This window comes from Triplophysa dalaica, chromosome 12 (genome assembly GCF_015846415.1).
Source record: "Triplophysa dalaica isolate WHDGS20190420 chromosome 12, ASM1584641v1, whole genome shotgun sequence".
Taxonomy (NCBI): domain Eukaryota; kingdom Metazoa; phylum Chordata; class Actinopteri; order Cypriniformes; family Nemacheilidae; genus Triplophysa; species Triplophysa dalaica.
Window position 1 is genome coordinate 12,318,099 of NC_079553.1, and position 26,262 is coordinate 12,344,360.

Here is a 26,262-nt window from a genome sequence, read left to right on the forward strand (position 1 = left end):
GTTTCGGAAAACACTTAACTGCGTTCTCTTCACTTTTTTGTATAATGAAGCAGTCACTACTTTTAATTCAGTCATGAAAATTAATTGTTTGGCGCTGCTTGGGCAACACGAAAAACACTCAATTAAGTAGTTGAAATTTGCCCCAATAATGTTTTGCCTCAGATGACACATGCCTAACACAGCAATGAATAAAGACTACGATATAAAAAAACTGAGTAATCCATATTTCCCGATCAGATTCCAAAACTGTAAGACTTTCTTCTGCCGAACACAAATGGTGATATGAGAAGACAACATTGGCCCTCATTGATTTCCATTGTAGGGACTTTTATTTTGTATGTGTTATATACTCGTTTGAATGACACAAGGGCTAAAAAATGATGACAGAATTTGAATTACTCTCCCTTATGAACCATTAACATGAGTTAGAGGAGAGCTGCTGATACCAACATTCTTCAAAATATCTTCTTTTGTGTTCTATATAAGAAAGAAAGTCATAAAGATTTGAAATGTCAAGATGGTGAGAAATTTTTGGGTGATCTCTCCCTTTAAGAAGATAAAGTTCCAGCACCAGAAGTCAAGGTTGAGAATGCACCTCCTCTGACATGTTTCTGCAGGTGTGACGAGTGAATGCGAGTGACAGAAAGTTACAGCGTCTGTCAGCGCAGGGGTTTTAGGATGCGTATATCTGCTGGGATGAACAAAAATGGTCCAATCTTAAAATTGTTGTCCGATGAAGAGCTGGCAGTACTATGAACGTTGCAGGCTGTCAATCTTGTGCGACAGAATGAGAGAGCACAGTGTGTACAGAGCACAAAACGTGTGTGCCGCAGTCAAAAAAAGCCTGAACGTTTTAACATAAAGAATGTAAAAAACAATGCACCATATACAGTTAAATGAAAAATTATTCAGAGCCCACATATCATTTCTGCTATTTTTTTCTAGTGGGTGCAGGACACTGTAGTTAATTTATGTAGCCTAATTGAGGATAACAAAATAAAGTAAACTGTGGAACAAAACAAAATGAAATCTAGTTCACGTGCAGCAGGGGCATAACGGAAGCTAGACATTAACGTTTGTAGCGCTGTCAATGTGGATATTTCTCTTAAACAAACGCATCGATTCGCTTCAAAAGACCTTTGTTAAGTCCACAGAGCTGTGTCTAGCGGCTCTTTGATCGATGGATGCACCTTTTGGAGCATCAAAAAATCAACACCCGTTCACTCCCATTCTACCGCTTTGAAGTAAAATGATACGTGGTATTATAGCTTCGACTTCATTATTCTTCAAGAAGAAAGTCATATTTAGTCAGGATTCCTTGAGGGTGAGTAACACATGGGGAAATTTAGTTTAGCCTCCGAAATATCCCTTTAAGTGTTTTTTTCTTGAGTCGCTAGTGCAATCTTTTTACACCAGAGACTGAACAAAATGAAGCATTGCTTGGTCATTGGTTGTCCAAAATTAGTATTATCTAATTTTGTACGTAAATTTAACCACTGACAGTTGTTCAATCTAATCCATTCTATACCTTTCTATCAACGTTATCTGATATTATCAAGATTAATTTGTTCTGACACAGTTTACCTTAATGTTCTTCTCATACCTCTTTACCGTGTTCTTAACATGATAAATAAACTGTGTTAATGTGAGAAATGTTAAAGGTGTCTGATTGTACTAAACAGTACTATAACACCCGATGAGGTCAAACACTGTGTGTCAAGCTTTCTGCATGGCACTGGATCAGTGTGTCAACACAAACATCTACATAAAAAAAGATTTGTTTTACTTTATTCCAAATGACCCTGATGGTTTATTGCAATCAGAAAACACACTTATGACACTTTTTAGAAAGTCATCGGTGTGTGGAGATGGATTATGGATTTAAAAAGTTTATATATTTAAATTAAAGGAAGTCAATGTAATGTAATGCAATGCAATGTGATCCTAATGTAAGATTTTATGTGATAAAGTCCTCATAAATGTAAGGCTTGTGAACTGTAAAAATTAGCTGTGCAATGGTTCAAATTACTTGCGGTTCGATATGTGCCATGTTCAGGGAAAAGGGACTACTGACAAATAAAAATAAGAACAAATAATCAGTAACATATAACAGAACACCAATAAAACAACAGAGCAAAGAAGAAACTATACATACAGACACTATATATACCTTTTAAGGTATAGAAATGGATCAAAATAATAAAATATAGATTTTAGAATATGTTTTAGAAAAATATAGATAAATGAAATAAAGATGAATCATAATTTAAGTTACAGAAGCTATTGAATCACAAGCAGTGAGGGACTTTCTTGACTTTTAACAGACAGCAGGAATATTATCCAGTACACTGATGCTGTACACATGCGCCGTTTTTCGTCTGTTTCGTCCATTCACTTAAGATATATCCTACTATGTTTGTTAAGATACTCGACAAGAGGGGCATGTTGACCTACTTCGTGTGTGAATTAGTCTGTTAAGCGCAATACTTCAAAGACAACTCAATATTTGCACCATGTCGGAGACTTTCCTTGTGCGCGCTTCGGATCTTCTCACAACGCGCAAGTGAGTTTGCTTGTGCATCGTCTTCCACTTAAATGTTTAAATTGTCAATGCTTGAATGAGTTTAGTTTAAACAGTAACATGTGCTTTTCAGGTCGCCCACAACACCCGGATGATCATAGCATTAATGACTGGTCATATGTGACCCTTGAACACAAAACCTTATGTAGCACAGGATCTTTTTTAGAAAAAGACAAAAATATACTATATGGGTCAAATTAACGATTTTTATTTTATGCCCAAAATCATTAGGATATTAAGTAAAGAACATGTTCCATGTAGATATTTTATAAATTTCCAATCTTAAATATATAAAAACTGTGTTTTTGTAAGTGGATGGCCTGCCACAGTGCCCCTGATTAACAACTTTAAAGGTGATTTTTTCAATATTTAACTTGTTTTATATTGTCCTATTAGAACAACTCATGCATCAATAGAAATCTTATTTATTCAGCTTTCAGATTATGTAAAAATCTTAATTTCGAAAAATTGACTCATAAAATGGTTTTGTTGTCTATGGTCACATATTACAGCATATGTCAATCCTATTGAAATTTGTTTACGTTATTTGATTTGTTGTAGGTATTAAATGTGTATCCGTCGACAAACATACATAAGCTGAACTTTGTCAGTCTGTTTTACGCATTATAATTTTTAACGAACCATATTATAAATGCATCATCAGACTTTTAAACTAAAGGTGTTCACAACTGAAATCGCCCTTGTTACTGAGATTACATCTGTTATTGAAACCAGGAACAGCGAACGGCAGGTTCTGGAATGCCCCAATCGATGTCGACATTGATAGGTTGAACGCCGCCTCCATAGAAAAATATCAACGACTACTTCTCTAGCCCTGCCCACTGGTCCGTATTTTTAAAGATGTTCCAGCTAATGTGGGAAAAACATGGAGCGTTTACTCATTTCATTTCTCTGAGGATTCCTTCATGAAAAAGGCACAGGTCGTAACTGAATTTGTGGAGTTTCAATTGGATCCGATAGGAATGGCGAAGCAATCTTATGTGAGTAAAACATTTTTGTACTATGCGTCACTATGCTTTGTTAGAGATCGCTTGATGTGTCCTGAGCACTATTCAGACCTCATTTAATACTTTTTTTTAATACTTGCAGAGGTTGTCTGTGATCTTAAGTCAGTGCGAATCGCCATCTCTGTGATTTGGTGAGCTCACATATAATTTCTCAAGGTTTTATACACAGTTTGTGAATGATGGAGGCTGTTTTGAAGTGTTTTGGTATTATTTCGGGTGCTGGGTGATATCCAAAAGTTACCGGGAGTCTCCCGTTTGTTTTTTTATCAACGGAAACTCGCGTAACATTTGTGACCCGCGATCGCGGTGATCTTTTGTCCGGTTCGGGATCACTGGTCTCAAATGCTGACAGGTACGGTCATATATCATTAAATGCAATACAACTATAGGCTATACAAACTATAGACAAAGCCTTGCCATCACATCAGTAAATTTGAGTAAAATAATCCCGTGTGAATGCGTCACATGAAATACTGATGTGGGGAGGTCATTTATAAATCACAGGAGGTCTCCAGATAATACTAATGCCATGCGTAAACTGTCAATGGTGGTAATGTGTAACCTAACGTTACGTCTCTAACCAAAGAAGCCTCCAACTACACAAACTGTTATACAATCAAAGCGGTGGGTGTTTACTTATAAAGTCTTCAATGCGACACGCCAATTAAGACATAGCGTTTGCAGAGCTGGTCTCAAAACTTGGGTAGAAAATAGCCTATTACTTATTGATTTTGATGTTTTTTTATGTAAAAACCACGCAAACGTCATAAGTAGACCTCATATAACAGTATAAAACAATAAACAAGGCCAGTTCATTAAACCTTTAAGATTAGCCGCGGCCAAGTGCATGCCGAACCGTTGGTGGAGAATGGTGCAGTTTATTTTTATACCGAGGACCATAACACCCCTAGTAAAAATGGCTTGGAAAGGATGCCTGACATTATCTTTTTAGATATTTTTTGTTGTCTCTGCATTGCCGCAAATAGTCCTAAAGACCACATGTCCTGATGTTATCTGAAAATGCGTTTTATTTGCATTTATGGATTTTTTTTAAAATGTGATTGCTTAAGTTCTCCTTTTAGATTGTCCCATCACATTATTTTCTAATCAAATTAATGGGAAAACAGACATCAAAACAAGGGAAAGAAGCTTTAAGTGCGAAATAAAGAGAGAGTAAAGAAAACACAGAGGAGCAGTTAAAAGTCTGAAATAGAGCTACAGAGCAGATTGTGTAAAGTTGACTGTGTAAAATCTGAACAATGTCCTTTGTGTTTCTATAGACAGGGTGTACAAAACTCTGTTCTCAGGACAGTTGTAATGTAGATATGTTTTATTACTCTGACCTAACTCAGAAATCTTTTCTGACTCACATTTATGTTTTCCCAACTTTTTGAGGGTTTTACTAAAAGGGAATATGATATGATTGTTTTCTGAAAGTTTATATAAATACACATATGTACCGTACATACATTACACGAAGACATAAATAATTAAGTATATAAGATCTTCAATATTTAAATACATAAAAATGTCTGTGTTGAATGTATATTTCATAAAACTATAAATAATGCACCTCTGTCAAATCCCTAAACCTTATTTTTATATGTTTAAATATTAATGATGTTATGTCCTTTATTTATTCAGGACCGTACACACTGGATTTACATCGATACATCATAAACCCTGTTTTAAAAATATTTGCTTGTGGACGCTCCGAAACCTCAGTATGAACTACCTCTACCTGATCAACACATGCCTGATTTTAAAACAATATGAAGTGTTTACATACCCTGTCCTGTACAAGTCTGTGGGAATGAGCTCCTGATGCCAGCATTGCAGCGAACATAGTGAGCATATGCTGTTGGACGCGGCTGATCCCCGACACAAGGCAGCTGAGAATGCTGGGTAATCCCACCTGGTCAATCACGCTCTGGAAGGCCCCAGCAAAGTGCCGCGTTATTTTACAAAGAGCCTGAGAGGGCAGATGGAGGGAAGACAGCAGGTGAGTGCGACAGGACCTTTGATGCTGCAACTTTTTTATAAAACTTTTGTTGATAAAGAACTTAAGTGAGTAATTGAAAACGGAAAACATCTATGATATAAAAGGGAATCCCAAATAATGTAATATTAGATTCTGTGTTAAACTGCATACACCATCTATTTGCGTGATACTCACAGATATAGCGCTGACTCGGAGTGCATCCACGGTGGAGTGTGTGAACAGGTAATAGAGTGCAGGCCCCACCTCTGCAGTGATGAATCCCTGGCCACACTGAGATTCACGACTGCACACGTTCTCTATGGTTTTGGCAGCCATGTGATTCACCACTACCTCCTCCTGAAAAAGATAAATATCACTTGATTCAAAAAGGAGCACTTGACAAAAAATAAAACAAAGTCCAGGCCTGGTCCTCTCTCATCGTAAACTCCTGTTGCTCCCCCTTCTATGCTTCCGATCTCCTCCGTGAGAGATGCGGGACCGTCGCAGCGTGCAGCTGACACTCATGATCACTCGCGTCACCGGCCCCGGCTTGTTCCCTCACGGCACTCGTCCTGCCTTGCTCCTTACATACAGTATTAAGAATAAGGGGTCAGATTCACAAAACTGTTCTTAAGTCAAAATATATGATTCTTCTTAAGTTAAATTACAGGACGTTTGTAAGAACCGAAAGAATATTTTCTTAAAAACTTCTCAATTTTTTTTATAAAAATAAATTGACATATAAATCAATCTTGAGAAATAAATGTAAGAACTGTCTGAATAAGTCTTTTCGGGAATCCAAAATATGACAGTTAATCAGAATTTTCTTCTTAATAATGCACAAATTGTGTTATATAACTCTAAAAGTGCTTCTTGGCTCGTAATCATATAGGAACCACTTTGAGTGCTATGTAGAACCATATTTTGGTGCTTCATTGGTTCTGTGGGACGAGTGAAGTGCTATATAGCTCCTCGGTCACCCCAAAGAACCTCTGAAGATTCTTTAAGAATCACAGAAGCACAAAGATATTGTAAAACATAGCACTAAAAGTGGTTTCCCTATGACGACAAGCAAAGAACCACTTTTATTGCAATATATAGCACCATATCTTGGTGCTTCAGTAGCCGGCTATCGACTGTCGGGTCAGGGCGAGCCAGGGCTTTCATTGACCCAGGCCGAGCCTGTAGCCTCGGGCTTCTAGATGTGAGGCCAAAATCAAGTTGCTTATTCACTGTCATGCCAGTAGCACGGCAGCGCTGGTCTAAACACGCCTCTCCGGACCACATGTCACGCAAACCCGCTTATATAAAGAGTATATATGAAGAGTTTGGATCCAATATGAGATAAATGTTTTTTATTATGTTATCATGTTACTATTGTCTTGGTTAGCTGTGATTTTTGAGTTATTGTGGCTTAAATCAAAACAAACCAACTGCAGTTTGATGGATATTATTTGTATTGCACAATAAAAAAAACATGATTTTTGAAACATTTTAAAAACGGAATTCTCATTTTGAAACCAAACTATTCATATCTACAAATAAATCATTTGAAATAATTTTTCGGTGTACTTTTGCTTTGTGCCCTACAATCAGTTGTTTAAACTGCAGTTTGTAACAATTTTTCAGTAAAATATCCCAAAACCATTAGGCTCGAGTTATATATATTTTCTTCGGCTGGGTACTTACAATATCTCACAACAGTAACACGGGCTAACCCTTCAGAGAGAGCATCTAGCCTTTGCTGTCATGTTCAGGAGAAAAGACATTCGAGGAATGACAACGAAAGCATCAGCAGTAGGTCATCTTCATTCATTTTAGTGACTGTGAACACAGCAGATCGCAAGCTTTGAATAAACAGCCTTATCATTATTGCATACGTGACCATTAAGAATGACATTTTTTATAAATCCATAAATTAACCTCCGTTTGTATTAATTTTCACTATTTATAATGTCCCACTAGCCTCTAAGATAGGCTAATAGCAAATAGTAATTCTCTTTTTGAATGTAAGTTTACATCAATGCTTGCAATTCTCTGTTTGGAGTTTAATATGCAGTTATTTGTTAATCATTATAAAGTAAAATGCGTGTCTTGCCGCTGCCACGGATCCATCTGACTCAGATCATCTCTGCCTTTCACCCTAACCACTCCTCAAGCCTCATCTGGCTCGATTTGGCCCAAGATTTGCGTCAGGCCAAAAAACCCTGGACGTTGGCCCCGAGTAAGCCCCGGCTCGACACGATCAAGCCCAGAAGTGACTGTGGAAGCGCGACTGGCCCTGGCACGCACTTCTGGCTCGACAGTCAAAAGCCTGCTAGTACTTCTTCAGAGGTTCTTTGGGGTGACTGAGGTGCAAGTGTGTTTTGTGAATCTAACCAGAGGTGTATGATCATTTTTTACAATTAATATTGTTTAATTAAAAACAATATTAATTAAGTTATTAAATCATCAAATCTTTCCAGATTGTACCGTTCCATTCTCTTACATAGCATCCATTTATCGAGATCTGATCCATTTGTCTGAAAAAGATTCCTGTTCTACCTTTTTTCTCATTGAATATCCTATCTTTAAGTAAAATGGTTCGCATATGCCGTTTCATGTTGACTTCAAAAGCATCTATGCTTAAAAAACATGTACGTTTAAACAAATCCAAAGAATAGCTTTGCAGAGTAAAGTGTTCCTCTGAAACGTGCGTTCGTGATTCCATTATAAAAACTTGTAAGGGGCACACACAGGCCTGAACGAATTTCACGCAATTACATCATGACCTAATAGTCCCTCAACTCCCTCCAAACTTCAGTGAAATCATCTCCTTGACATTCATACCGAAGCAAATCTGGCTCTCGGATAACGAAGGCCGATGTGTAGTTTATGGGCATCTTTTTTTTGTGCCCGGACCCTTGTCCTTGAGCGTGTCTCTCTGCAACCGAATCTGCTGGAGATTAAACATTTAACAGCGTTCAACAAATGGTAGACGCACCGAGTCGAGTGAGGAAAATAACAAATGAAGATGCTGGGCATATCTTAGAGGCACAGTTACACTGTGCACTGCTGCTATGCAATATGGATGTCTTCACTGTAATGTAGTTCCTAGACCCCTGTCTCAAAGCTAAAAGAAAGTTCAGCTTAGTCCGTGGAAGAGGTGCATTAATACACATACTGTATCTTGGAGGCAAAAAGTTGAATATTCTGACGAAATACAAATAACACAGTGGCTCCTCCAGAGTCCCTGGCTCTGCCGTATCTCTTTGTGCCGGAGTCTGGTGGTCTGGCTTCACGGAGGCTTTAGGTAATGAACTCGCCAGAACAGGGGAAATGACTGACAGCTGCTACAGGGTGCGAGAGGCGAGGGAGATACAGAGTGGTGTCTTTTCTTGTAGCACTAGCCTGGTCGAAAAAGCATAGAACTAAAATCTATCAGCCTCAGGTAGCTCAATAAGAATTTCAATTCCACAGGACAAATACGCTCCATTTTAGGCAGGTTTGTGCTTTTTAGAATACACACATCGAGTCTCTTTACACAGAGGTGTGAGAGAGGCGCTTCAGGGATCATCTGACTGCGGTGGAGGAGAGTGCTTTGTAGGCTCTTCTCACCACAGAAACTCCAAATTACCAAAACTAAACCTTCCAGACCACAGAGGCCATGTACACACGGTTAGGTTATTAAAGTGACAATCCCCTAAAGTGAATCTTTGTTTACTATATTACTGTTTGCTCTGTGTACAGAATACACGAGCAACTCCTGAAGGGACTGGAGGTTACGTTCACACTCCAGCTAAATATGGTTGTTATTCTTTTACTTAATAGTGAGACTGTAGAGTAAACACAAGTTTCATGTATTTATAGGAGTGCAAACAGCACTTCACAAACCAAGGAATGAAATTGTTAAAAATATTAAAATTCTTCACTAGCTAAACAAAAAACACACTTAAAAAGCTCTCTTAAAAGGCAGCGTAGTGATTTCCTATAAGTGAGTTTTGCATTTTTACGCACACAATTATTTCACAAGTTCGCCTGTCTATTAAATCCTTATAGTTAAAGGTAAACAAACTTGACTTGCTGTCCTCAAAGGGGACTTGAACCCAAGGCTCAGCTCGAGCTCCCAACGCAATCCTTGTTATAACAGAACTGCACAGAGGAAGAATACGATTAACCATGAGGAGTTGGGGAGGAGGAGGGATGCTTGAAGAATTGTCACTGGGACACCCAAACTTTATTTTTAGAATATTTATTTTTGCCCTTAAATAGCAATATTCACTCCCAAAACGTTGCGCTGTTGCTTTGTCCAAAATGGCCGCCTATTTCATTCATAGGTTTCTTCACTATTAAAAGCAAGTGTGCGACTTCAAACAATAACACAGCGTCTTAACTCGCATACTATAAAAGTACTGTATTGTTCTGGACATAAGACAGCCCTGATTATAAGATGTACCTTATGGAAAAGGGATTTATGAAAATTGATTTACTTGAAAATGTTCATACAGCATTATTAGCTGTTTAAATGTAATATTTTTGAAAAGAAAGTATGGTACATACTGGTACATTGACAACTCTGTGTAATTGCTGAAAATAAATAGTCGAAATTTATTCAGACACACCTTTTACATTTCTTTTTCTATCACGTAACTATTCGCAAATAAAAAAAATGCAAAAGGGGTCATATGACACAGCTAAAACAAATATTATGGTTTTAGCTTTAATGCAATGTGTATACCCGATTTGAGGCTCAAAGCGCTGTATTTGCCACATACCGTGCATGTTTGTATCTCCTCTTTGCCCCGCCTCTCTGCAACGCTCAGATTTTTTACAAAGCTCATCGCTCCGAAAAGCGAGGTGTGCTATTATTGGCCAGTTAACCAGTGCGTAGTGATTGGTCGAATACTGCAAGCGTGTGACGGAAATGTAACGCCACTTACCATATTTAGAACATCTGGTTCCAAAGCGATTGTACTAACAGGTTCTTGCATATACATTTGGGCAATCTATGTCAAATCATACAACGTGGGGGTGTGGTTACACGAGGCGTTTCAGGCAGGTCTGGCCTGGGTAAGCTTTCGCTTTTAGATAGAATGCATCTTTTGTTCCGACATTTTACATGTCTAATACATGTATGGGCAACTTATAACACACCAAAGACACAGAAAAACACGTATTCACGCCATATGACCCTTTTTAACTGTGACAGAACAAAGTCATCATAATAATGTCAGATAACTTTATTAGAAAGGTACGTAATGGATTAGGTTGAATAGCTGTCAGCGGTCTAATTTAAGTACAGAATAATAAAACCAATTTAGGGCAACCAATTACCAAGCAATGCTTCATTTTACTCTGACCTGTTTTTCTTTTTCTTTAAACAGACGAAGTATCTTAAAAATGTGGTCCCAAATTTGTATACATTTTACTGGTATTCCACTGTATGAAAATTTGGGCGTATACTATGTCACAGTTTACTTTATTTTGACATCCTCACTTACAAAATGAACTACAGTTCCCTGCGCCCACTAGTTAAAAAAAAAAAATTATATCTGGCGGCTGAATTATTTTTGGTATGACTACATGTTTTTGTCATTTCCTGTAAAGTGGCAGTTTTGGAGAAACATGGTTTCAGTATGACAGCGACGACGGTATATTATCAAGTATGGAAGAGTGTGCTGGAATGGCTTCAGGCACCATCTTCTGCTGAGGCCAGGCAATTTGCCCTGAGCCTTGCAGTGAATGCGTAGTGGCAAACCGATGAATGTATATCAGCTGTATTGCACATGTTAATACAGTGCATCATGGGATTAAAAAAGTGCACTTAATGATATGGTGTCACAAAAAAGGCTGTTCCTTCAAATAGTACACGATGTAAAGGTATATGGGGCACACAGTCTGGTTCTTTTGCCATACTAACTAACTAAAAACATCAATAACAATGTAGCTAAGCCAAATGATAAAAAAAAGTGACGAGAATGCTTTAAGCCTTTCTTACCTCAAAAAATATGTTCTGATTGGCTAGGGCCGTATAGCATCATGTAACATTTTTAGATAAACTACTCGTTGCTGGTAAACTGTCAGGCTTGGACACGGATGCCTTGCCCAAATCCCGCCGCTCATCTATGCCATGAGCTCTGCCTGACGCGTTGCACATAGGACTTATTCCGGTATATGTTTATATATAAACTAGCGGCTGCCTCCCAAACCCACACAGTGTCAGACTTACAGGGGCTACGGGGTGAGGACAGCTTCTCACCAGAGATCTGTCCTCCAATCTCTGCCTCCTTCTCTCTCTCCCTCACACACCTCTGCTGAGCTTCCCAGCTCGATTCTTGCCTCGGGCCATTCTCAAGCCAAACTTTACTGAATTTATGTATTTCTCCCAAATTCTCTCTCGCAACATCAGCAGTCAGTAACTCGATACGGTAACCGGAGGTCAAACCTAAACTAGTCTGCATTCGCGGAAAAGTCGATGTGCGGAAAGCGAAAGCGGAGACGTGCAAAAAAGTGAAGATCTTGAAAGCGGAATTACGTAATTTACAGATTTATTGTCTCAACTTTTGTTCTGTACAAAACGGGCATGATGATGCGTGAATTGGGTGGTTGCTGGCCTATCCCCAAAAATGTATTATATTCAGATCCTTATATAAGGATGAAGTCCGGTGTTCAATGTAAGTTTGTCAATTATTTCTTCGCCCAACATAGGTTTCATACCAAATCGCAGCTTTAGTTTTTTTTAACATTGAATATTAATAACAATTAAGCTTAAAGCTGAGATGGCAATAATTACTCGTGCTTGCTAAGTGTCACTGGCATTTTGTGACCATCTGGAAAACAGTTAAAAGAGTGAATTTATGCTAAATTATGCTGATTGGACTCATTTTTTAAATAATTTACATTTTTCGTAAGGAAGTACAGGTGTTTTTTTATAGCTAAACACACTTTTGTTGGATTTCTTTGTGCATGTTCGTGAGAGAGACATGTTACGTAAAGCGTACAGAGGTCATCTCTGTGTGGCTTCTAACAACACGTGCGTCTGTTTGAAGGAGCTGCACACCTGGCCCTGTATAAAGGACTATGTAAATTGCCTCGGCTAGAGGCCTTTCATTAGTGTGATCTCACTGTTTGAGCTCTTTCTCTCTCTCTCTCAGCATCAATCCTTTCAGTCCCGGCCCATAAACATTCTTTTATTCTGCTTAATGTGGGCTCTCCCAATCAAAAAACCCTAGCTGGTCGAGACTGAGGATGGAGGATGCTGATTAAAGTCAAGATGAAACGGCACTCGCGACCCATTTTACTTATGTAATTCTACCTATTTCAGAGAGAACAAATATTAACAAATATAACAAAACAAAAATGAAGGGTGGGACTTACTTAGGTAGAATTGGATTGGAAGATTTGGAATGCAGTCAAGAAGGAGGAACGCAGTAATCTCAACAATAGATATAGATTTTAAACACATGTAACGTATTATTTCAATACATTTTGTTGAACTTAAGGAGTTTTCAATAAAAGCTACAGAAAAATTTAAAGACAATTTCAAAATCAGTTTTTCTGTCTTTAAATTTTACTATTTATAGGTATGCTTTTAGGTAAAACCATCATTTATTTTTATTCTGTGAACTACTAACAATTTGTCTACCAAATGTCAAGTAAAAATATTTTTTCTATATGCATTTATTTGCAGAAAACAGGTGAAAATAACAGAAAAGATGCTTTTTTTTTTTTAGACCTCAAAAACGGCACAGAAAATAATTTAAAGGGGTCAGAAGACACGGCTAAAACAAAAATTTCGCATTATTTTAGATGTAATGCGATGTGTATATACGATTTAAGGTTAAAAAACGCTGTATTTTCCACACACCGTGCTTGTTTGTATCTCCTCTTTGCTCCGCCTCTCTGTAACACGCTGATTTTTTTACACAGCTCATCGCTCTAAAAAGTGAGGTGTGCTATGATTGGCCAGGTCACTAGTGCGTAGTGATTGGTCGAATACTGAAAGAGTGTGAGGGAAATGTAATGCCTCTTGCCATATTCAGAACATCATGTTTCCAAGCAATTGTACTGACAGGTGATAAAATGGTTTTTAATGCTAAATTTACCTCACATGACAGCCGTTTGAAGTTATAGCTGCATTCAGTGGCCCTGATTGGAGGTTGCTGGGTAGATGTTTGTGGGGAGTGGGGGGGCTCATTGGTTGTGGACAACTTATAACACACATATTCATGCCATATGACCCCTTTAATATTCACGTTTAAGCAATACAACACTAATATTTGTAAATATATTCAGGAAAAGTCCCCAAACTATCTGATTTATGTGATAACCTCGATTTTTGTATCAGTTTTCATGTGTCTAGCTGTCAGTTTTTCACATTGCTGTTGGATGATTTTACGTAATTCCTGAGGTTTGATATTGTTGAAATCCAACACACACTGGACTGGAATGACCACAATACATCTAGAATGGTGATTAAATTAATTAAATAAAAATGTTGAATGGTTTTCTCTGCGGCTGTGCAGTATGTGTACGTTTGCCCATTATAACACCACATATTGTGGTGATAAAAGAATTAATGTGTTGGATTTATGACTGTCCAATCAAGTTTGGACTTTCTATACTTAATGGTTTCTAGGGCTCTTATTCGGTTGTTTAGTCTGCCAGTATGGAAGGTCAAATACCGTTTCCGGGTCCAAACGCTCAATAAGGTGTAATAGGCAAACAACAAAAAATGCTAATCTACATATATGACGAGCTGTAAAATTATCGGAAAACCACGATCCTAACCTTTATCTTTGTAACGAAATCCCACAAGGCCAGTCATTGATTCTTTTCCCATCATTTTTCAAATATTGATGTCGAATTCCGTAAGTCTGGGAGACTGTAGTGTATACTGTGAGTTAAGAAACGCTCCTCTTAAATATGCGGGACGTAACACAGATCGGTTCCAGTTGAGCATCAGACCGGTTCCACAAATAGTAATAACAATCGCGTCAGTTCTGCTTTATCAGTTCAGAGCCTAGATGGATAATAAAACAAGCAGATGGGCCAAGAGACATTTGCAAGCAGGACTTTGAAGGTTTTTTTGGAGGTATGAAAACACTCTATATCAGTGTATTACAAGGAACAGCTTTCACAGCAGAATTAAAAATGTCCTTCAAAAATAAAATGTAATGTCCTCAGTGAGTCAGATGGTCTATGAAGACTTTTATGCTCATTGGTTCATCTCAAAACACTAATGACTCTTTGGCACAGACATCGTACAATCATACAAACGCTACTAACAAGTTCTTCTAATTCAGGGTTGTATTTATGCTAATAGGGCAGGTCATTGCCTGTTGTGGCCAGGGTTTTCCTTAAAATGACGTCAATGTAGGGGAGAATCCGAAACCGCTTGTTGGAAGAGACTGGATTATGTGGATTATAAGGAGCAAGTGGACGTTTACTATTAAAGGCTAGTTTTTACACACACTACGGACACATTTTAGTGTTCAAACACCTTACAAGAGTGAATTTTCCGGAATACGTCTCCTTTAAGAAAACAAATAGGGTCAATTATGATTTTGCAGGGGGAGAAACAAGCAATTTATACATCACTGATCTACTTACAAAATGCACACATCACCATACATATGCACGTGCATATTTGACAACCCCCTTTATTGAGTTCATGACTGTTTGAGAAGTTTGTGGTTGTGCTGTTTATTCACTGAAATTAAATAAACACACAACTGTATTTATTGCTCCTTTTGCAAAGTGAATTTTGAACGGACAATTTAGTTTTTTCCCTTCAGAGCTTACACTTCGAAGAGGGTAGGGCATAGGGATGATCACTTCGAAATGGAACGCGCCATGTAATGATTTCTGCGCTTGTGCGGTCAATGAACGACTTTGAGTTGGGTTACTATGTTGCCACAGACCCGTTTTAACCTGATTATTAATGTGTTTAGACACTGACAAAAAAATGTAATTGTTACTTAACTCTTTCACCACCATTGACGAGTTATCTTGTCATTTAAAAAAATGGTTCACCGCCAAAGACGAGTTACTACTGCAATCTGTGTTTGTACTGTTGTACAGCAGGTGGCGATGTTACACACCTTTGGGAAAAAGTACAGAATCCCAGAACCTAGAATGTGTATTTCTTATCAGTTTTAATGATTGTTCTGAGTGTAATCTGGGCGGAATCTTTGACAAAATAATCTAAGTGATGCATTTTTGAAGAAACCTAACCACATCTAAGGAATGATAAAAAGAGAACAAATAAAGATAGAAGAATACGGTTTCTTTTGTTTAAAAGCAGAGACTATGTTCTTCATTGGACATTTTGGTATGTGCAGATATTCTTTACAGAAAATACTGTGAGCCATTAAAATTTGGTGAAAATGTTTAAAAACGCTGCTGTATTTATACTGGCAGGGTATATACAGGAATCATGGACCAGAATGTAATACTTATTAAGATCTTTTTAAAGACTCTTTTCATACATTTTAAGAACTCATCTCCTCGTCACTTCCAGTTTTAACCAGTGACATTGGCGACTCTTTAATCTACATTTACTGTATACTGATTGTAAGAAAGCACAACTAAACTTTTTTGATAACTCCTTATTCATGCGATATAATTCAGAAGGGTGGGAATGAAGAAAAATATCATTTTTTGAGTGGCTAACCCAATGCAAGATTTATTAGAAAGAGAAACCAGCTTTGTGGCTAGCACTTAGCATATGGGACCGGAGAGTGTTGATACCCCTCACAGTTATTCCCAGAGAATATCATCCAACTGTTTGAAATATAACCATTTGAACGAAAACTTGCTTTTCCCATTAGTCAACGATTTTGTTTAACAAAGTGAACCTCCCACTAGAAGCCTACGCAATGATTATATTTAGGCAAACTTTAGCATATGACCTCTTTGGACAAATATGAAAAGATAATACACGATTTAATAACCTTGAAAATGGCATTTAATACTTTTTAATAATTTAAAAAGGCCTTAATTTTCTCAAAATTGATTTATCAACTTTTAATACTTGGAGTGCCACTCCATAACACCAGTAAAGCCGCTCAGCCTATGGGCCTTGGCCAAAATGTACCCCCTGGTTGCTTTACATGTCAGTCAGATGGCCTTTGGACGTTTCAAAATTGCTGACAAAAAGACCAGTAAAGAACGTTTCCCGGAAATCCTGTAGAACGCAACCAATCATAGGACTGCTGAAGTGTGTCGTCTGTAAGAGGTTGTGTGAGACCAGCTAGAAAAATATTCTGAATCCGGATCACATCGACAGCCTTCAGTAAGAAAGTCACCTAGCCTTTACGATCAGACCGTTCAACGATGTTTCGCGGTGGCGGGCCCAAGGGTGATGCATACCGAATGTGTGTTCATGACTGATTCAGCACAGCCGCTTGGCTAAACGCGCAGGGGGAACGTGCGTCTGTTGAGTGTGTTTGATTACGGAGGGAAGGAGATCAGAGGCGAAAACACATTGGTATAAACTGCATCACAGTCCTCGCAGCCGTTCATATAGAGAGTCATATAAGGGTCAGTGTGCTCTATAAAGAAGCATTACAGGCAGAGCTAATAGAGAGGGGATGGAATATGCACAATGTGTGTGTGTAATAAATATTTAATGGAGGAGTAGTGTGATGCCCAGTTACAGCCCAAGGCTCTGCTACACGCTACTTACAGTGAGCACAACCCTTTCATCATCCACGTACACGTACACACACATGCGCACACGCACACACACACACACACACAGCTCCTCCAGCTGCAGTCTGACCTGAAAACCTGTCTGCATGCAGCTCTGGCTGTCTTTCTGAATTAAGAGCATTCTCACTCTCGATTGAGCACACAATATTCTCCGGCTGGCTCTCTTACTCTCATCTTCTTCGTGTGTGTTAGGCACTTCCCCCCTCCCCCAACCTTCTCCCACCATCACCTCCTGGCCTTTCTTCTCCTGCTCCTCTAATTCCCTCCCGCTCTAGCTCTCCCTCTCTCTCCCTATTTCTGATGTCTTGTTTCCTGAGCTCAGCTCTCTCTGAATCAGCAGAGGTTCTCAAGCAGGTCAGCACAGTGAGGCATTACAATTACTGCCTACATCAGCCTCCAAAAACACACACACCGATTTATTACTGTACTCGTTCAATGGCTAAGAAAGCATGATGCTAATGCTGTGGAATCAGCCGAATTAAATTAGCTCCAGTTTCTTTCATCGCTCTCCAAAAACTGTGCCGTTCCGCCGGCCGGGTGTAATTAGCATGTTGTGGGAGCGGAGGCATCAGGAAGGCGCTGTGGCATCTGGCCGTTGCCTCTGCTTGAATCATGTCGCTGTCAGTCTAGACCTGCTTTAAAGAAAGTGATCAACTGCACAGGCTGGTGGCAGTGCTGCTGGGAAGAAAAAGAGAGCGAGCGAGAGAGAGCAAGGAGTAAGAGTGCTGGAGGAGCATCTTTCTGTCGATTACTGCGCTTATTACTGCGAGAAACTTGACTGCTTATGAGTTGTGTATCCTAGAAGAAAGGTTCACTCTTTTCTTCTCCAGTTTGTTTCTGTCTCCTGTTGAGGTTTATAGTTTAGCAGTGCATGTGAAGATTCTGCGCTTCTTTTTTGTCTCTGTGCAGAATAACGTAGAACACAGCATACTTCTATATACGTGAAACACGGCAAACACTCAACAGAATGATTGAGACTCGTACAAACATGCTGGGTGCAAAATAATGCTTGACCAAATTTTAAATAAATAGTTGCAAAAAATTACTTTGCTGACGTAAAGTATTCAAAATGTTTTACTTTAATGAAAAAATACTGTACAAATTTGATTAAGTAATCTATTGGCATAGTTCACTCAAAAATGGGATTAATTTTATTTACTCAACCGTCATTTCAAACCTGTATAACTTCCTGTTTAACCTGTATGAAAATAAAACTTGACTACTTCTGCAAAACAAAGGAAATTATTCTAAAGAACGTTGGCCTCCATTGACTTTCAAGAGATTTCAGGTTTGGAATTAGGGTGCATAAATGATGCTATTTTTGGGAGAAATATCCTCAAAATGCCCCCCAAAAAGTTAATTTTGGACACTGCCCACACCTGCAAGCCCACACATTTGACTGCTCACATTAAATATGTTACACAATATACATATATATATATATATATATACATATGTTACACAAATAACGAGAAGAACCAGAAAGTTAAAGAAAGTTAGTAGGATTCATTTATAGAAAAAGCCTTAAAAAAAGTCTTTAAGGGATACTCCACACTCAAAAATGAAACTTTTGTCATTGATTTCTCAACCTCAAGTAGTTCCAAACCTGTATTAAATCTCTTTGTTCTGTTGAACACGCACACACAAAAAATATTTTCAAAAGAATGTTAGTAACTGAGATTTCTGGGGTAGTCAAAAAAATGGTATTCAAAGGTGCACCACAACTGTTTGTTTTCCTTAATTCTTTAAAATATCTTCTGTTGTGTTCAAAAGAACAAAATACATAAAATATTTATTGTAGTAGTCAATTATATAGTCATAGTCATAGTCTACTATGGTAGTCAATGGTGCCCCAGAAGTCTCAGTTGCTAGCATATTTACAAATATCTTTGTGTACAACAAACGAAGAAATGTATAGAGGTTTGAAACAACCTGAGGATTAGTAATTCATGACAGAATTTTCATTTTTGGATAACTATCCATCTAAACCCTGCGCTAATTTGTGTTGGTCATTATGGAAATGAGATATTGCTGCGGATTTAAAGTGCACCTTATGAGTCAATTTCCACCCCCATCTTAACTTTTCTATTAAATCTAAAAGTCAAAGGCATGCAGACATTGTTTTAGGTAATGCATTATGGCTCATTTATGGTGTGCAAAACCCACTTTCTCAAACAAATACATGTATATAATCAAGTCCCACCCTACACCTGTTTTCTCAGAAAAACAGCTGACACAGCTTCGTGTTGACCAATATCTCAAACCTAAAACACTTTCGCCATATGATTTCTGGGCTGTCATGAAACAAGCACATTAGACCTGCCCTCCTGCCCTGCAGCGATGATTCCCTACTGGAGCAGGTGCTTTCAGGCTGTCCCATCACCACCGTCATACCATGCCGAGTTTGCCTCTCCACACAAGACCGATCTCTTCCCCAGTTGATGAACAGTTACAGATCATCACAAGCTCTCATTTCTAAAATACGAATTTGAGCAGACCATGAAAGTTCAAGCAAAACAGATGAACTTAAGATAGAGCAACTTCAACCAGCTGAGAATATAAATGTGTCCACCGGCGAAAAAAGTGATGAGACAAAAAACTCAAATGCTGCATAAGCAAAAAAAGCCGAAAGCTAAAATTGGGCCCCATTCACTGGAGGGCACAACTTTATGCCAATTCTTGGCAGATGACCAGCCACACAACATCTACCAGACTTTACTTTCCTCTCACAATACTTTTTTCGATGCTGCAGATGAGCTAGGCAAGCTGTGCCTTCGCTCTAAATTGTCTTCTTAATGGTTGATGTTCCCCTGCTAATAAAGGAATAATGAGGGAGTCTGTGTGGTGCCCTGTCCCCGGCGGAAGTGAACGCTCACAGTAAACACAGTCTGTTCAGACTGGAGCTGATCAGTTTCATGTCTGTCTCCATGCAGATGGATTCCAATCTTACGATGCAGGCCAGCGTGGTTAATTGCTACTGAGACAACCCGAGGTGCGGTTACGTGAGTCTTTCTGCTGCAGGTGAGTAAGTGAGAGAGGGCGAGCGCGCTGACTGACAAGCGAGCGTACAGAGCGCCCTTGACTCGCGGTTGCCGAATAATGCCTACAAGGGTTGGGGGGTGTTCGTTATCAGACCGATCCCCCCGCCCCTGTGCGCACTTATCCGCGTACACGCACGATATGCGCGCTTACACAGACTCTGCGAGGACAGTGTAGTAGTCTTACCCCTTCCCGAAGGCACCTCATTAACACGGTGTAGGCGGCAGCAGGAACGACCCACAATCCTCCTGGGCGCTCTTTCTTCTCTTCCTGCAGGGGAAAGAAAGTACTTGTGAGTGCGTGTGTGCCTGAGTTACAGAGAGAAAACTATTACAGTGACTCATTGGGGGAACAATTAAAAGCAGCAAAATGCAGCAACCGTCATAATGAGGCTAAATAAATAAAGTCCTGCATGGGTAAATAAGAGGACTCGGTGGTTCAGGTAGGTACAGTCGTGAAGAAAGATTGTGTCAATTAAAGGGGGAAGCGACGAACGCCGTGAAACAAGATTCTCGTCTCATTTAACCTCTGTTGGTTGTGTTCAGAACAGTGCTGAGGTTCATTGTGAACATCAACAGCAACTTGAGGCCCTAAAACTGGTGAAGGCCTGATTTTACACTGCCCAAATGTAACTGCATTACACAAATATAACCTGTATTTAAAAGAAAAAATATGAATGAGATTTTAAATATTGATAGGATTCTCGTTGTAAACGGACAGTTCACCAAAATTCTAGATTGTGTCATCTTCTGCTCACTCTAGAGTTGTTCCAAATCAGTATAAATTTCTGTGAGCTGATGCACGGAGAGAAAGATATTTGGAAGAATGTTTGTAACCAAACAGTTCTTGGCCACCATTGACTACCATAGTGGGAAAAATGACAATGGTAGTCAAAAGTGTCCAAGAACTGTTGCTTTCCTACATTCTTCAAAATATCTTATTTGGTGTACAGCAGAAAAAAAAAATTCTAAAGACTTGGAACAACTCAAGGGTGAGTAAATGATGACAGAATCTTCATATTTGGGTGAACTGTTCCTTTAAGTATTAGACATAAAAATACATGTTAAAAAGTGTGAAAAGCACTACAGTTTAAGATAGTTGACACAAACTAGAGTTAACTTAACTGTATGTTTACAGATACGATTCAAATAACGCTAAAGAAAAGAAAACTCTCGAAAGACGTACATTTATTTTTCCATCAGCGACAAACATTTGTAAAGAATGTATTAAGTATGAACCTGTATTAAAACCAATGATATTCGTGAAATTGGTTCATGGGAAGGGGATTGAATAAAATAAGGTACCATTTTTATTAAAAAAATATACATTTTATATGTTGTCTTAATTTATTTATTTGTATGGACAGTTGCACCACCTACCCATAAATCCTTTTTGAATACATGGTTATATTTTCATTTTTATATGGGTAAATAGCTTTCCTGTAGCTCAGTGGTTAGAGCAATGTGTTCGCAAACGCCAAGTTCATGTGTTCGATCACAGGGATTGCACATACTCAGATACAAATGTATAATAGAATGCACTGTACTGTAAATTGTTTTGGATAAAAGCATCTGCCAAATTTATAAATGTAAATGTAGAAATGTTGCTTCTGTTACATTACACATAACACTAGCCAATTAAATACACCAAGAACATTAATCTTATAATATACACATGTGTATAATCATAAAATGACACATTTTTCACTCAAATTTATCCACAATCACATCATATCAAACCTTAATATCAGTCAATGACAAATCAATTTTTAATTTGTACATTTCGACCGTGTAATTTGTAAGCAGCTGAATGAAACCCATGAGTGAGCATTAAGCTTTACCAGAGAACTTCTCAATATTTTTCCAAGCCTATGTATACACAAAATGTATTTTTATGGGATAGCAGCAGGGAAAAGGGAAAACTCCACCTCCAGTGGCTGCAGCGCTACTTTTGAAGGCAAGATTTAACCAATTTATTTATGTCTTTCTGCTCTTTAAATCTTAAAGGGATAGTTCCTATTTGGAAAAAAATGCTAGCAACTGACATTACTGGGAAATCATTGACTACCGTAGTAGGAAAAACTATTGGATCATATTTTTTTTGTTCCATTAAACACAAAATTTGATATTTTAAGACAGTTCTAGGAGACCTTATTGTATTTTTTCCTACCATGGTAGTCAATAAGCGCGTTTAATTGCACAGTCTTCATGCTTCATAAGCTGATATATGTAAGGTCATGTAAACGCATAAAACGGTTTTCTTTAATTGGGGAAAGGTCATAAACGGCCTTAAAGCGGGCGTAACACACAAGGGTTTCTGCCAGTCTCGTATTAATTTTGAGTACCTATAGAGTAGTATTGCATACTTCATATCTTCAAAGAGTATGTAGTTTGATCACATTTATAAAAGATAGATACAATTTTACGATTGTTTCCGAAAACATAGCACAGAAATACAACGTAATAAGCCACACTCGTTTGTTGACAAGTTGACCATGTTAAGCATGAGAAGACAGCACCTTTAACATTGTAAGAAGTCAGAATGCATGAAACACGGTTGCCGAACCGATCGGCAGAGGTAGTTTTTAGATAATTATTACGATTTTGCACTGCATGTAAACTCCTTTACCGGTTTTCTCTCAGTTTTTTTCATGTTCAGTAAAAGTCCCAAACGGATGTATTAATAAAATAATGTATAAAAGTCTGTTCACGAATCATGCAATTAATGTAGAAACGTCAAAATGAAGAACTATTGTTGTGTATGCAGGTACTGCGGACATGAGAAGAGTTATAAAAATACAGCGACTGAGCGTTTTCCCGCTGCATTTTTAATTACTAATACAATCGACGATGACGTCACTGTACACAAGAAACCCGGCAAGTGTCAAACTTCCGTGTGAACACAGTTTTCTGCACAGCCGGTTTATTACGTAAACTTGTGAAAACAGGTTTCTTTTAAGCAGATTTTTGATAGATTTTCTGAAGTATTAAAATGATATATGCAAATTAAAAGAACCCAAATACATTCTATTCAGGAACAAACTAAAGAAAATCAATAGAGTTAGTGGCTTAGCTATTATCCCACCCATTCATTATGCTCCTCCTATGCTCTCTATAAAGATCACATCTACAGTTTTCCAATGAAACTCTTATTGACATTCATACTGTCAACACACCTACTACTTACATCACCAGAATTGGGGGTAGAGAAAAGACATTAGTTAAGACCAATCAAGGCCAGAGCGTCCCCCTGCTCTCACAGCTAATATGATCAATAAAAGCTGGGTATGTTGTTGTGCTCCATAGCCCGGACAAACACAGCGGAAAGAGACACACACATACACAAGTACACAAGCCAATAAAGCATGTTATCGGTGATACACGGCTCCCTCCCTTATGTCGATAAAGCCATCAGATTAGGGCGACCTCAAGATGTCTAGAACACAGGACTGGTTTGTAGATAAACATCGTAATTGTGAACAGCCTCTAAAACAGTATTTGTCCTGAGAAAACTGGTCTTATCACGTTGTTTGTGTGATGAGGTAACATGACGCTTTATGGACTCGTGAGGCTGCGCTTCATTACACCTTTAGACCTCATTCACAGGAAGCTGTAAATGTGTGATGTTGAAAATCCCTGAACACACACTTTTATCAAAGCCATGTGTTATAGCTGACAAATACAGTGTAAGCGGGACTGACTGCAGGTGTTGTGCTGCCTGAGAATTATGAGTAAATGCACATTTCTAAAAAACAACACTGCTGTAAAATTTCAGTCATCTTTCCACTGCTAAATCGCTGTCAGGGGTTACGCATGACAGGCCTAAACGGCATCTGTTATGAGGTGGTCCCCATGTCGGGTTAATGAGGCCTGAGTGGTTGTGTGTAACACTCCTCATGAGGGAGGTTTATAAATGTCATGGAATACTCGTGAGGACAAATATTGCCTGCGAGACACGTATGCGAAGCAAATTGGCTTGTCTGCTATCAAGGGTCAAAGATTTTGGGCCGATGAACACGGAGATCCCAGGACTATATTGAAGCTTTCCTGTAGCTCAGTGGTAAGAGGACTGCATTAACAACGCAAGGTAGTGGGTTCGATCCCAGGGGATTGCAAATACCTAAGTAAAATGTATAAGATAAAGCAATGTAAGTCGCTTTGGATAAAAGCGTCTGCCAAATGCCTAAATGTAAATGTAAATATTGTAATGCAGTGGCTAATCCCTCTAGCAGCCATCGAGAAAGTTCAGCATTTATCTATATATTAGCTTTGTTATGAACTCTTTTGCAACAATTATCGGAATTTGCAGTCATTTGAGACGATGCTCCCTTGACATTGACATAAATTTATGGCAATTAATGTTTTCACTGTTATACATTGGGGGGCGCCATAACACATCTTCAGGAAGGGTGCAGCACACATGGATCCAAAAAAGATCTTCATTATGGTTTTCGTTCTGAATCAGTTCTGACAAAAAACAAATTTCTAAGCTTTTGCTCAAACCATATATAAAGAACAAATGAAGATGTATCTACTGTACCTACATCAACAGTGTTTTGCTAAATAGCAAGTGAATAATCATGACAGAAAGAGAGTTCTGTACTGGATTTAAACTGTGAGCAGTGTGCAGCTGAAGTGGATCGACCAGAAGAAATTATTCATAATTTATCGGCTTTAATATATCAGCCTGATTTTACCAATAGATCAATAGATTTTGGACCGAAAAGGCATCTGCTTTGTAGAGCTACACACGAGTCACGACTCACGAGCATAGACTAATAGGTTAGGAGAAACAGGCACTTGGATATTAAAGACAGCAATATTAAATACAGAAAAAATAACAGGTAAACACCAGATTGTTGTTCCTATTCAAGGTGTATATGTTATTGTTTCTACAGTAGAACAGGAAATAAATTCTTTACGTGAAAGCGCTTGGTCATTCATTCTTGTGTTAAAAAGTTCAAACAGGCAACACAATCCCTGCACCTCCTGATGATATAAACACGTCTTAGGAACCGAATCACAAGATTTAGATATCTCCTTTCAATGCTAATCCAACGCAATTTTGGTTACAAATGTTTTCATTTTAAATGTTTTAATTATTTTGGCCTCTTATTTATTAATTTCTCGATAGACATGATAGACAGACAGATATATAAAACAGTACATCCATAAAAAGTTTGTGTGTTCAACACATTAAGTGGTTACTTTGTCAGATTTGTATCCCATTATATACTTTACCCATAAATGTAAAGATGTGTTTTGTTAAAAGAAGCTATTTTCTACAAAAATCTCCAAATTTGATTAAATGATCATTAATAATTGTTCATAATTCATTAAATAACACTGGCTAGAAAGTAACAAGTAACTAGTACTGTTTTTCAGAAAAGAGTAATTTTTACTTTAACTCAATTACTTTTTTAACAACAGTACTTTTACTTGTAATCGAGTACAAATTCAAATGTAACTGTACTTAAGAACAAATTTCCAGTGCTCTTTCCAACACTGCTTAACCATGTATTTCACCATTTGATACAATTGACTTATTTTATGCATACTGCATAAATGTTGGTGCATTTTAATTATTTAAAGTACTTACACTTAATGTCTCATTACACTGATGAAGTTATACCCTATACAGTATTTAACCAAGCCCTTACCCAGAAACCTTAAACTTAAAACCATTCCTCAAAATCGTTAGAAGTAAATGTGGAAAATGTTCAGAACAACATATACTTGCACATTAAATCTAGTCTTGCAGGTGTTCATTGTTAAATTTTATTTGTGATATCTTTCAGAAGATGATTTCAATTTCAGCTTTGTTTTACCTGTGTAGCGATGAGATACAGCAGCTCCCCTAGTGGTGGAATCAAGCACTGCTTCAGTTTGCTGCTCCTGAAGTTCTCTCGGAGCAGCTCTGTGAACATGGCCACTGCCTGA

General features: G+C 38.2%; 1 protein-coding gene across 2 annotated transcripts in view; it reads right to left on the reverse strand.

The window, feature by feature from the left end:
- The window catches only part of ulk4 (unc-51 like kinase 4), a 138,315-nt gene that overhangs the window by 93,306 nt on the left and 18,747 nt on the right, over positions 1-26,262 (reverse strand). For both annotated transcript variants that reach the window (XM_056763081.1, XM_056763082.1), the window contains exons 18-21: positions 26,151-26,258; positions 20,510-20,593; positions 5,786-5,947; positions 5,399-5,581 (exon numbers count right to left, since the gene is read on the reverse strand). In XM_056763081.1, the coding sequence (XP_056619059.1) occupies positions 5,399-5,581; positions 5,786-5,947; positions 20,510-20,593; positions 26,151-26,258 (537 nt within the window). The remainder of the gene's footprint in view (positions 1-5,398; positions 5,582-5,785; positions 5,948-20,509; positions 20,594-26,150; positions 26,259-26,262) is intronic.